This window comes from Dipodomys ordii, unplaced genomic scaffold, assembly GCF_000151885.1.
Source record: "Dipodomys ordii isolate 6190 unplaced genomic scaffold, Dord_2.0 Scaffold10, whole genome shotgun sequence".
NCBI classification, from domain to species: domain Eukaryota; kingdom Metazoa; phylum Chordata; class Mammalia; order Rodentia; family Heteromyidae; genus Dipodomys; species Dipodomys ordii.
The window spans coordinates 22297617-22311584 of record NW_012267226.1 but is presented as its reverse complement, the minus strand read 5'-3'; the positions used below and the strand labels follow the sequence as shown (position 1 = coordinate 22311584).

General features: G+C 51.5%; 1 protein-coding gene across 1 annotated transcript in view; it reads right to left on the bottom strand.

Moving 5' to 3' along the window:
• Positions 1-13968, bottom strand: part of Sorl1 (sortilin-related receptor, L(DLR class) A repeats containing) — a 104656-nt gene that overhangs the window by 26611 nt on the left and 64077 nt on the right. Inside the window, exons 25-30 of the mRNA XM_013009510.1 lie at positions 13817-13930; positions 10612-10734; positions 8089-8208; positions 3678-3803; positions 2356-2463; positions 712-843 (exon numbers count right to left, since the gene is read on the bottom strand). Of these exons, the coding sequence (XP_012864964.1) occupies positions 712-843; positions 2356-2463; positions 3678-3803; positions 8089-8208; positions 10612-10734; positions 13817-13930 (723 nt within the window). The remainder of the gene's footprint in view (positions 1-711; positions 844-2355; positions 2464-3677; positions 3804-8088; positions 8209-10611; positions 10735-13816; positions 13931-13968) is intronic.

Sequence of the window (13968 nt, the reverse complement as noted above, 5' to 3'; positions counted from 1 at the left end):
GGGGGGGGGGTCTCGCTGCTCAGGCCGGGCGGCGGGCACAGGTGCCAGGAGCCAGGACGGCGGTGTCCACCAGCTTCCAACAAAGCAGCCTGTCTTTTCTGTTTTCTTTGTCTTTCGCCTGTTGTTGTTGTTGTGTTTTTGGTACTGGGGACTGAACTCGGGCTTGAGCATGACCATACTCCACAGTCCTTTTTGCTTGTAGTTTTTTGTTTTTCACAAAGAGTCCCCAACTAACCTTGGACTAACCTGGAACTGTATTCTCCCATCTTTGCTTTCGTGAATAGCTGGAATTACAGGAGTACACCGCCATGCTAGGCCAAAGCCTGTCTTCAGGTACCAGAAGCAACCCTGTTTCCCTTTCTAAACATTCACTTCGTCTCAGGTCTTCAGCCCTGCCTCTTGCTGCTTACTGTGGAGGTGGATTCCAGTGAACTTTCTTGCCCTGACTGGTCTATAACAATGATCCTCTGGATCTCAGCTTCCTGGGTAGCTGGGATTATACGCATGGACCACCACAACCAGGCCAAAGAAGCGCTCCTTAAGAAAGCCAGCTAACTTGGGACCTACAGACTCGTGCACTGGGCAAAGATCTTTAACACACACCATGGTCCACTCCAGGGCAGCCAAGCCTCTGTGACCATGAGTGACTCCCCCTCCCCCAAGTCCCCTCCCCCCTCCACGAGTGCCCTTCCCACGCCTCCTGCCACTCACAGCACCCTGCGAAAGCGGGGTCCTCGTCCGAGCCGTCGCGGCACTGAATGACGCCATCACACACCATGGAGTGGAACAGGCACTGCTGACGGTTCTTGCACACGAAGTCCATGAAGCGTGTGCACAGGGGCTCTGGGGGGGAGGGGAAGGGGGAGGGGAATATGAGCTCCAGGGGCAGCAGCTCGCTCTGCAGCCCAGGGCGAATGCCCAGGTCAGACACAGTCAGGAGACAGTGCTGACGGCATCCTGGATGGAGTACTTGCTTTGTGCCCAGCCCAGAGCTAAGCACGGGGCAAGGTGCGTCCCTCCGCCCCCAAGGCAGCACAGTGAGTTTTTGCTGCCTCTGTTTATGGAATGAGCACGCACGTGGCCCCACCACGCGTGGCTGATAAGGGAGACACCGAAGCTGAAGCCCAGAGCCAGCTGCCATCACCGGGCTGTGACGCCGTCTCTCGGAGGGGCTGGCGCAAGGCACCGGGGCTCTGGAGTGAATCGGGGCCTCTCCTGTTCCTATGCTGAAGCCCCAGACTCTAAAGTGATTGCAAGTGGAGATGGTGTCTGCTTAACATGGCTAACAAGGTGACTCCCGTCAGGTGAAGTCACATGAGCACAGGACAGGCGTCTGCACAAGTCGCTGGGCATGCATGTGGACAGGAAAGGCCACATGAGCACAAGGCAGGCCACGGCCTTCAGAGCTGACCACCACCAGCTCTTTCTTGGGTCTCCAGCCCGACACCTCTTGGACCTGACCCTGCAGATTTGAACCAGCCAGCCTCCATAATCGGGCAGGCCAACTACCTGCACACTGCTGCTCATTTCTCTGGAAAACCCCAACGAATGCAGAGAACAATGACTGGCAGCTCTTCAAGTGTCACCAGTAAGTGATGCTCCATTCAGTAAGTAAGCAAGAAACAAGAGCCACTGTGTTCAAATGCAGTGTCATTTGAAAGCACCAGGTAGGGGTAGAATCTTGTCCACTGCTGCCCTAAGCCAGCTCAGAACATGGAATGCATTTTAGAATTGCCTGGAATACTTCAGAAAAAAAGATCTCTGAACCCTAGCCTGTGCTCAGGAGTAGGGAACCGTTTTTCTGCCTAGGGCTACCATTGCAACACTCTGTGCCATCACTGCTAGGTCATACAAAAGCACTCGACACAGGCAGGCGCTCACTGGCAGCCCACAAGGAGCTTACAAGAAGCACACGTGTGCATCCTGTCACGGGCCAAATGATTCTGAGGGCCTTTGCGGCCTGCAAGGCATGTCCGGAGGTGGTGTCCAGGCACCCGTGACTTCTAAAGCGTCTCGGGTGAGTTCAAGATACACAACGCTGAAAAGGTCATCCTTGTGGGTCTAAAGAAAATGGGGTAGGAATGGGTGCCTGGCCTAGAAATGCTTCCCAAGTGATATCCAGCAAGACCGAGAAACACAGAAGAAGTGGACTGGCAAAAACAAGCTGTTGATTCGCAGAAGACACAGGAGTGAAACAGGAACATCCCCCAGAGGGGAACTCACCCACGATCCACCCCCGCTTCCCCCGCCCCCCCATCCATAAGGCCAAGAAGGTAGTGAAGAAATCGAAGCACTGGGTCCAGGCTCCCACTGGGCCCTGCAAGCCCTGGGGGGGGGGCGGTGGGGACAACTCACCACAGTGCTGCTCGTCCGAGCCATCCGAGCAGTCACGCAGACCGTCACAATGTTTGCTGGATGGGATGCACGTTCCGTTTGGACAGTGGAACCCATTGCACTTCTTCTCTGAAATTTAACCCAAGGATGGGGAAGAATGAAGCGGAGGAAACAGGCCAGCACTCGAGTACGTTTGGGCAGAACACCCACCTGCACCCTCCCTAAAGAGACGGCACCCACGGCTAGCAAAATGACCAGTGTCTATATGCTGAGGTCCAGCAATTCCAAACGTAGAAATGTGTTCCACCTTCAACCCATATTGAATGGAAGAAGAGGTATTCCATTACAACACCTTGTAATAGATGCAAAACCACCGGCATCTCTGCCAGCAGAGGCTTGTTCCACAAATGGCACTGGATAGCTACACGTGATTAAAGAAGGGCTCTGGGCATAGTTCTGTGCCAGAAATACAACTATGTGAGTAACAACAACAACATAAATGTGGAGAGTAACATGCACAGCATCTTATTGGTATAAAATAGGACAAGGGTTCATTTCTATTTGTCTATACAGTTATGTCACTTAAAGACAGCAATACATTCTAAGAAATGAGTCGGTGGATCTTGTCACCATGTGAACATCGTGGTGAGCATTTATACTGAAGAGGGTGGAATGCTGTGTGTCACTCAGGGGTTCCAAATGCAATCAACAGGCAGGAAGAACAGATGCACGAGGCTGCTAATGGCCTAACACAGCAGAGTCTTTTGGAGTGAACTTTTCATACATTCTCTACTAATGACAAAAAGCACAGTAGGAGCGGGGCACCAGTGGCTCATATTTATAATCCTAGCTTCTTAGGAGGCTGAGATCTGACAATCAAGGTTTGAAGCTGGCCCAGAATATGTACATTTCTTTGTTTTACTTACCTGAGTTTTCACTTTATCATTATAAATTATTCACAATATACTTTGTGTTTATGCCAGTACCGGGGCTTGAGCTCAGGGCCTTTGCACCATCCCTGAGCTTTTTTATGCTCAAGGCTAGCATTCTACCAATTCCAGGTTTTTTGATAGTTAATTGGGGTTGAGAGTCTCACAGACTTTCCTACCCAGATCTCAGCCTCCTGGGTAGCTAGGATGACAGGTGAGAGCCACCGGACACCTGACGTGTGTTGTTCTGTGGTGGGGTGAAATGTTACACGGCTGCTGGAGAGTTAAGACTGGACGCCACGTCCTGATACACCACAGGGCAGGCAGCAGGCCGCGGCATGGGTGGGCTTGTTCTGCCGCCGCGGCAGACCCCACCGTGCGGAAGCTCCCCGGGGGGCCAGGCACCGTGCGTACCGCAGTTGGCTGGGTCCTCGTCAGAGCCGTCCTGGCAGTCCGCATCGCCGTCACACACCCAGCGCTGGGGGACGCAGTGCCCGTTGTGGCATTGGAAGTTGGAGGCCTCGCAGGTGTGGTACATAGCTGCCAACAGAGAGAGGACAGCGTCACGCCCGCCCTCCGCCCCCCCTCCAACTGCACAGGGGGCACCGAGCCTGAATGGCTGCGGCACCCGAGCGGCTCCTCCGAGGGGCGATAGAGCATCGGAGCCACAGTGGGCAGGGCTCCGTGTCGGCTACACGGTGCTGCCTACGCCACGGCACAGGCCCCCAGGCTCACGCCCAACAGTCACTTCTTCTAAGGGAGCATAGAGTAGGCACCACAGTACTCCCCTTCCACAGCTGGGAGAGAGTAAGGAACTCACAGCAGGGCTGTCCTCGTCCAAAGCCTGTCCTCTTCCTACCATGCCTCGCGCGTTATCCCTCACAGAAGCCCCTCACTCACCCAGCCACGGTGTGGGGTCCCCCAGCTTCACCTCCTGAGGCTACCAGCTCGGGGCTCCCCTAAGCTCTGAAGGGCCGGGGCTTTATATAATGCTACAGGAAACTCCCCATTCAAATGTGAAACATTTCAGGCCCCCAAACCGTAACAGATTCACCCGAGGTTTCCAAGCAAGCAGGCCTCAGAGCACAGAACCATCTGCCTGGTCTTATGTATAAGGAAAAGCAGCGTCTACTGACCAATGACACATAACAACCACTTAGAAAAACAAAGAAGCTAGAGGAGCTGTCACTGAAGAATGAACAGGCTCACTTGCACACGTGGGTTAAGGCCACCTGGAAGTCATTTCCTAATGTTCCTAACATCTCAGCTCAAGCGCCTAAATGTTCCTCAAACCCAACCAGCAGTACAAACACCTACTCCCTTGAAAACAGAGAGCTATGTGTCTGCCCACTGTGCACTGTGTACCACCTGCATGGAACCCTGCACGCTAGTCCTGCCTTAGCCACAGGAGATGGTTATTATATTCTAAGAGAGTCCATGGATGCCTCAGACTTTGCATAGTTCTGACCCTCTCCTCATACATACATGCAAACCTATAATGAATTTTCATCATGGATACAACAAGATGATGACGTCAATAGTCAACTAATACTAAACTACAACTATGGCTATAGGCCATGGCTAAGACCTGGAGGCTGAGATCTGAGGATCGAGGTTCAAAGTTAGCCCGAGTAGGAAAGTCTGTGAGACTCTAATCTCCAGAAAACCAGAGGTAGAACTGTGGTCTAAAGTGGTAGAGTGCTAGCCTTAAGCAAAAGAGCTCAGGGACAGCATCCAGGCTCAGAGTTCAAGCCCTATAACCACTACCATCAACAACAACAAAAAGTGTGAATGGGGAAAGGGTACTGGATGGGCCCCCCATTAATTTAACTGTGTGACTAGGCATCTTTGTAACAGAAGAACATAAAACAAACCACACTGGGTTGTTGAGAGCAAATGTAGCTTTTTATTCAATTGACTAGAAATGAACTGCTCAGAGGTTGGGGACATTGGCTTACAGTCCTCCAGGACTGAATTTGGGCTTTTTTTTTTGTCAGAAGGACAGCAAATCTGATTCCTCGCACTATTTTAGAGCAAGGAGTGATCCATTATTTGTGTCCCTGCATCTCTCAGAAGACCAAAGCAGTGTTGGGTAGCACATAAATAAATCTGTACATCCACTATATCTGGCACTCAGAATCCAATAAACATCTGTAAACAAACATACCTTCTAACGTAGATAAGAGGAATAAATAAAGTATATTACTTGAGTTTCTGCCATTACTTGGAATACTTTTGAGTATAGGTATCTGATAACATTAAAAGATATATATTCTTCATGAAAGCCTTCTCTGCTTTCATAACACATAGAGTTACCTAAACTAATTAGCATACTAATCTACTTATTATTATTCTGGCTATGCATTTCTTTTTTAATTGGAAACAATTTCAAAGCGCTAGTATGGTGTCCAAATGATAATTCTGGGAGGCATATCCGAGATCTCCGGCTTCCATCCCAGACCGAGACCAGAAAGATCCAACACTTCACACAACCACACTCAAGTGGCCAAGATGGACCAGAATGTGGAACATATTGTCTTTCTTCTGGATTTTTTTTAGGGGGGGGGTCCAGTCGTGGGGCCTGAACTCTGTCTGGGCCTGGGCGCTGTCCCTCAGCTCTTCAGCTCAAGGCTAGCGCTCTACCACTTGAGCCACAGCGCCACTTCAGGCTTTTTTTCTTTTTGCTTATGTGGTGCTGAGGAGTCCAACCCAGGGCCTCATGCATGCAAGGCAAGAGCTCTACCACTGAGCCACCTTCCCAGCCCCCTTCTGGATTTTTCTAATTTAGAAGCTATGTGATTTTTGAGTGCAGGGTAAATCATTGTGTTCAATAAATAGTTTTTGTTTTTGTTTTTTTTAAGCCAGCCCAGGCAGACAACTCTGCTGACTCTTTTTTTTTTGGGGGGGGGTCCGGTCGTGGGGCCTGAACTCTGGGCCTGGGAGTTGTCCCTCAGCTCTTCAGCTCAAGGTTAACACTCTACCACTTGAGCCACAGTGCCACTTCCGGCTTTTTTCTTTATGTGGTGCTGAGGAATCGAACCCAGGGCCTCAGGCATGCAAGGCAAGCGCTCTACCACTGAGCCACCTTCCCAGCCCCAATAAATAGTTTTAAGATCATCAACATGGAAAGGGTTGATTTTTAATCCAAGCTAAAGTTCTAAGGGAAGAAAAGAATTCTGGCTCTCTGATGGATTGGCCACAACTGCAGGAGTGGAAAGGCTCTGACAGCGAGTGGTCCGGAGAGGCAGCTGGAGTTTCTGATAGAGGTCATTACATAAGCCCTGCCTAATTCTCAGACTTCAACCCTCCTGGAGTCACCAAGCCCCACTAGAGCACAGGACCAAAGGCCTTCACCAAGCACTGGTGGGGGAAGAAAGCAATTTAACCTGTGGACTCCAACAAGGAAAGGTGCTAGGCACCAGTGGCTCATGCCTGTCATCCTAGCTACTCAGCAGGCTGAAATCTGAGGATCACAGTTCAAAGCCAGCCTGGGAAGAAAACCTCAGCTGAACAGAGGAAGAGGAGAAACCCATCTTTGCAAGAACAGCCATTGGAACCAGGCTGCAGCTGAATGGCAAAGCTCTAAACTTTCCCTGACGAGCCCTGGCAGAAGAAAACCAGAGATAAAAAGCCAGAGTCTGTATGACAGCCCGCCCACGGAACTGGAGCCGTGAATTCATTCTGGAAGACTAGTACTCACTGCCGGTACATGAGTTGGACCAACGTGGTTGTGCTAACGAGCTGTTCAATCATCCTGCAATCTACAGACTGAGCTGCCCACGGGTACCCTCCCCATTTATCACCCAATTATCCATCCGAACCCAGGCTTCCAGGCAGCACGCACGCGCACCCTGGGATCATGGCAGCCATTCTGCTGCTTTTCTTCACACTTAGAAAAGCACTTTCCAGAAGCTCTCCCAGAGCAGAGCTGCAGCCCTGGAGACTGCTCGAGAGCCTGGAGCATCCGCAGGATGCCAGAGACCACTGCAGGGGGTTTAGGGCTGCAGACGGAACGGTGCCATCTAGAGACGGGCAGAGGAATTACTCCTCACATGGGATTTGGGGATCTTCCATTTCCTATTTCATGTTTTTGACAAATTACAATTATCTAGAAGTATAGGACTGAAGTGGTAAGTATTAAGTAGAATATTTGTTTTTATTCTTCCACAACCATCTTAACTTCTGATTCTACTTAATACCCTCCCCCGGACACACGTACGTACATACAGCATGAGGTAAATGATCACCACGCACTCTTCATTCATAAAAATAATGCGGTGAGCATGAATGAGCATGTCCCTTAACTTAGGCCATCTAGTATCCCCTGCTATTCGTGGTGTTCCCAACTTATTTTTTGAATGAAATCTTACCTCAAGGAGGTATAAGCACAGTCCATGTTTTACTTATCTAGGTCAATCCTCAGATTTTTCCATTTGAATAAGATCACCTAGCTCATGTTATTCAGATAGTAAAGCTCAAAAGGATGGTCTCTAGACCAAGAGTCAGTCTGTGAAGTATTTCTTCCTGGTCCCGAAGAACTGAGAAGACCTGAGTCAGAACATAAAGCAACTACATCACCCAGAATGCTGGTCGGTCCTCTGCCATTTCTCTTAGTGAGATTTCCTCCAAGCAGGGAGGAAGGGAGTTCATTTGCCTTCCGACTCCAGCTCTGTATTCCAGGCCCGCTCTCTGAGATGGACTGAACTAGCTGGCTCCTAACGTGTAAGCTAATCCCCAGAGTCCACGCCCTGTGATCACGCAAGGCCATGCGGCTAACCGGAACGTGAGCGGGCGATGCGGCTCGCTGGGTCTGGGCGGTACTGACCGGTACAGTTGGCTTCGTCAGACCAGTCTCGGCAGTCGTTGTCTCCGTCGCACACCCAGGAGGAGCGGATGCACATCCCGGAGCTGCAGTTGTACTCCTCACTCCGGCACTGGTGCATCTCTGTGGGGGGATGACAGACGGAGACGTGAGGGCACCAGCCCGCCTCCCCAACTGGAGTCCAGTTTCACAGGGGCTCGCGGGGGACCCACAGCACCGAGCAGGAGTAGGTAGCACGGACAGAGAGCCTTGCACCCAGGCAGCCACTGCGGAAGGAGAGCGCTGTACCCAGGACAGGAAGCCATCTAGAATAATTCCCACAGACGATGCTGCAAATAGGTCCTTAGCGGCGTTGTGAGACAGGCACTATGGTTGGAACATGTCCCCAAAACTCGAAGATGGAAGCTTAATCACCAGAGTGAGGCCTTCAGAGGAGGACTAAGGGTAAATCCGTGTCGAAAAGAACAGGCTCTTCCTAGGCACCAAGTGTGTGGACATCGGGACCTTGCACTTCCCAGCCCAGAACGGGAGGAATGAACTTCTGTTGCTCATGAGCTACGCAGTCTAAAACTTTTACTATACCTGAAAAGAACAGAGGCTCAGAACTTTGTAGTAGAACTTTCTCGAGCCTCAAAAAATGGGGGTAGCAAAGCACAGAGCCCAGGGGGCTGACCTAGAAGCAGGTTGCAAGCAGAGGTGGTGAGTGAGCTATTTATGAGAAAAGAGCCTGAGGCGTATGAAGAGGGTCTACTCCAGAGAAGGGGTTCGTGGGACCCGGGGATGGATTAGGACCCAGGAGCAGGAATGGGCCAGGAGTGAAGATGGGAGCCGAATGGTCAACCATGTGCCCCAGGGAGGGAGGGAGATGAGTCTGGAAATAAGGAGACACACAGGATTCCCACTCTACTAGACCAAGACTCACAATACACTTCAACCTTTGGAGAAAAGTAGGGAGGAGATGGCAAGAAGGAAGCGCAACTGAGCACGAACCCCATGGACGTGTTCCATTATGGAAACAGGAAGCCAGTCCTCCCAGAAGGTGTTCTCAAATGTACTCCATCACCTCTGACTTTCAGCAGAGTTTCCTGAGCCATTAGTTTGTGTGTTAAAACGAATCATGAGCCCCGCCTGCTCCCCCTTTTTTAGCCCCTGTGAGTCCATTTACCTGCTCCTAATAAAGGAAGCAGGCCGTGTGTGTGTGTGTGTGTGTGTGTGTGTGTGTGTGTGTGTGTGTATGGATGGATGGATGGATGGATGGATGGATGGACAGGAAAGAGGGGATGACTGAGACAGAGCCACACCAACCCATCACCACGTCTGGCTTGGTGTCTGGTCTCCATTCTCACTTCTCACTCAGGCTGATGGGTCTCCCATCTGGTGCACTGTGAGCATTGCATAATGTCTCTGCCAACAAAGGAGTTTGGGCCCAGAGCCTGCTAACTAAGACAGGGCTCATGACAGTGACAGCACAGCTCTGTGCGACAGGAAGAGCGTGAGCTTGCCAAGCAGGATCCAGGTCCCAGACCCCCCTCAGACACAAGTTCACTGGGCCTCCTCGAGCCAGCCCGCTTCCCCCCACCCCCGCCCCGGGGAGATCAGGAAGATGGACACAGTCAGTGAATGTGGAAATTAAAAGGACGGGACTAGACAAGCCCTATCACTGCTTACACTGCTAACACGTTATTCTCCTAACCTAAAGTTTACCATTCGGAAGGCAGAAGCTCCAATCAATGCTTACATTGCCTGCTGACTTTTAGCAGAATTTACTGAATGATACTCACGGGGGGGTGGGGAATCCCAGCTCACAAAGCTGTAGATCCAACCTTCACTAGGCTACTCTCACACCCGCTTAGAGAGGGTGGGTCGAGTTCCTGCCTCCCTATCCATTGCTTTGCCAGGCACTGGGAGCTCCTGTCTGTAACCCTAGAAACTCAGGAGGCTGAGATCTGAGGACTGCAGTTCAAAGCAAAGTCTATGAGTTTCACAGGGAAGTCTATGAGACTCTTATCTTCAACTAGCTACCAAAAAGCTAAATGGTAGAGCTAAGCAAATAGAGCTAAGGTCAAGCCCCACTTCCGGCACAAACATACATGCAAAGTGAAAGAAAACAGAAGCTTACTCTCTGGCTGGCACATTTCCCTTTGATAGAATATCTACATGGCAAAAAGAATTCATTTTCTCCTTTTTCCAATTAGAAAACAAGCACAATCGAAGAGTAAGTGACTGTAATGAGTCCAGGCCCCATCTTTTCCTTCCTTACTTCTGCAACCCATTAACTCTACATCAAGCATGACCCGAAGAACCAAATGCTCACGAAACAAACAAACAAGCCCTGTAAGAAGGGAAGAGGAAGGAAGGCTCAACGCTGCCTCGTGGATGGGGGAGGCCCTGCAACTGGAAGATGATGAACCCCGAAATGACTCTCAGAAATCCCTCTTTTCCAGCCCTCCCTGCCCGTCAGTGCAGCCCGCCGGCAGGCACGGTCCCCTCCGCTCAGAAGGGGCTCTGCGCGCAGCATCCTCTTACCACAGTGCCTCTCGTCACTGTTGTCTCCACAGTCATCCTCAAGATCACATTTGTAAGAGAGTGGGATGCAGGTCCCCGACTCCTGGCACCGGAACTGGGTGTCCACGTCACAGACGGTGGTAGCTACAATGAGATAGACAAGACCCTCATGAGGGACAGCTAATTCCCCTCGACACAAACTTCCCTTCAGAAAACGAGTTAACAAGAAAAGACCAAAGAACACAGAAGGAGGCCAACTTGAATGACAAACACAGAAATCAAACGTCAATTTCACCTAAGAAATATACTTCATGAGAACCAGAAGCGCACAACCACAGCAGAGCCATCTTCCGGGGGTCAGCGTCGGATAGGAACAGGGTCTGCAAGGGCCAGACGCTGTGTGGGAGCGAGGGGCTGCCTCCCCTCCTGAGTCCCTTCAGATGTGAAGATGTCCCCCAGGTCACTGACAGCCATGCCTTTATCTAGAAAACTCCTATTGAGGTGGTTCGATTCCCCACGGAAGCTGGAATTGTGCTGTTTTGAAAACCGCCCAGAAACGCAGGGTGTGGGCTTCTTTGTCAGTCCGGACCAAGTGTTAACCCTCATTCTTCCGCTTCCCTAGGCAGATGATTTTCACCTCCCCAAACCTCAGTTTCCTCAGCAGTCAAATGAGGGCAAACTAACACTTGTGATCACAGGCAGAAAGAGTGGGCTTGGACCTGGCTTCCTGCCACCTACTTAACCATCTGTGCCTCTGTCTCCTCTCTCATCAAGTGCAGATAAGGGCTAGCTGGCAGTACCATAGCACAAAGAGAGTATAACCGGAATTAAGTAAGAAAACAGGCTTGGGGCTGAAGTCTATGTAATAAATAGGAGCGAGAGCTAACAGGCTCCAAACACAACACTTTTCTTCCTCAACTTGTGACAGGCGCTTCTGGCACCACGGACGGAGATTTCCTCCCTTTCCTGATCAGAACGTGTCTGGCTTTTGTAGAAAGCCCAGGGACCCAGGAAAAGCCCTGCAGGAAGGCGGGGGAAGGCGAGGTTGCCCTCCCGGGTAGCAGAGGGGCCGCCAGGAAAGGTAACAGAGTGACAGAGCGGAATTCTGGGCGGGAGGCTGGGAGTGACATGTAACACTGCTGTCAGACAGCCCGGCAGCTCCTGCTGGAGGTTCCGTGTCTCCTCTGAAACTGAGCTCACGTGGGAGGCAAGGGATGAATGCAAAATGACAAGACTGCAGGGGACTCACGTCAAAACCCCCGAGCCTGCCGTCCGCCCAGCTGGAGGAGTCTGTTTAACAGGAAGGGAAATGACTGGCAGCCTCCCTCCTCCCGTGTCCCCCCGCACACCCTTCGTCTCTTCCCTGGCGGCTGACGGGTACCACTCCAACTCCTCCAGCGCTCTGCCCAGCACACGGCTGTCCCTGGCCTGCGGTGGGCAGGGTGCCGCAGCATCTCCATCATCCCCTCTCTCTTTATAAGGAGAGGGATCTGAAGGCCCAGACACCCCTCTGGGGTGTCCCCATGCGACTGGCTTCAAATCCCCGAGTCCCTCACCACCTCACCCCATCACACATCTGACTTGTGGGAACCCGAGCCGAGTGGTCGTGGGAGACAGCAGAGCAAGAGCAGGTCAGGATGGGATTACAGAAAATCTAGTCCCAGATGACACAGGCCAAACCAGGAGGAGGACAGAGGCAGCCACATGCATCCAGAGTGTGTTTCAGCTATGGGAAAGTCCCGGGGCCAGCAGGCTCTTCCTTAAATGTGCAGGTTTTGGTTCCTCCGAACACGTGGAACCGGCAGCTTGTCCAGTCCGAGGGAAGCGAGCCTGGGGCTCGGGGAGTAGTAGTGAACTGCCTTTTATCCCTGGCTACTGGACTTGGGTTTATTTACCTTACATCTCTCTGCTTCTACCGTAATTATTAAAGTCAGGGCAGTTTTCTTAAACCTGCTAACCACTGCCCTGCCTTGATTATGTAACAAACCCATTTTCTACTTCACACTGGTAACGCCGTTTGTTAATGTTGTTGGGGAGCTCAGTCTAGTCTCCTGCCGATACCACGCTTCCCCGTGAGGCTTGATCAACGCCATCTGTGCATAGGAGCGGAACAGGCACAGGGGACAGGGGACAGGGTTCCGTGGTCACCTCCCGCAAGCCCACGGGGGCAGGGCACAGTCATGCGGGGCCTGGGTGAGCCCAAGGAGGTCCTATCTCTAGACTTTCTCTCAGGGTGAAATGGCATGGAAATGTGGCATCTGCTCCAGGATGAAGGCCTAAACCAACCGAGCATGCAGAGGCCTGGCAACCCGTGCTTACAGCGCCCATGGGAAAGACAGCTTCCGCGCTGCCAAAGGAAGCAGCGTGAAAAAGCAGGCCGAGTAAGCCAAGCTACTCCAGAGGCTGCCATCCAAGCCGCAACACCGGCCCCAGCAGGAAAGTCTGTGAGATTGAGATTCTTATCGCCAATTCACTAGCCACAAGCCAGAAGTGGAGGTGTGGCTCACAGATAGAGCTCCAGCTGGAGCAAAAAAACAAACAACCAGACCAGAGCTCCCCCCCAAAACCCAAAACAAACAAACAGAAAACATTAAGTGAAGAAAGGCTAGCTAAGCTTAAGTAACTGCTTATTTATCTATAAACACTGTTAACTAGAGTCACGTGCTTCAGCTGAAGTGTCAAACCTATTCAGTACAGAGACTTGGGTGCGAGGTACTCCACGGCCCAGCCCACATTCATCACTAATCCGTTCTAACTAGCTCTCTGGAGTGTGGCAGGCAGCCAATACCAACTAACTGGAGTAAAGTACGTGTGGACATACTGCTGCCTGTCTCTATGAAGGCTGAGCACTGAGTTTGGAAATCAAACAACGGCACTACTCCAAGTCACCAGTTTCATCACAGTGCTAAAGCCTAGATCAGAAGCCAGATCACCAAACTGGCTGTTTCAACTGTGGGTGCTTATTAATTGCAAAGGATAGTCGGCTGCATCATGTGAATGGAATGTAGACATGATATCGAATAGAGAGAACACCGACGGGATATAATGACATATAAAGACAGGACATGATGCGTGGTGTGATGTGCTTTGCTGTTTCCCACCCCCCTTGAGCCCCTTCGGGCCTCAGCCATGGTGGCGGCCAGCACAACGTCTCCAGGGCCCGGCCTAGAAGAAGCCACCCCGCCTGCCGCGCCCTGTCTCTCACAGGTCACCCCTGAGAACTCACGGCAGTTCCGCTCATCGCTCATGTCTCCACAGTCATTGTCGAAGTCACACCACCAAATGCTGTTGATACAGTTCCCGTTGCTGCAGCGATACTGGTTGCGAAGACAGGTGTTCTCTAAACACAGGGTGAGGAAGAAGAGGAGGAGGATGAGG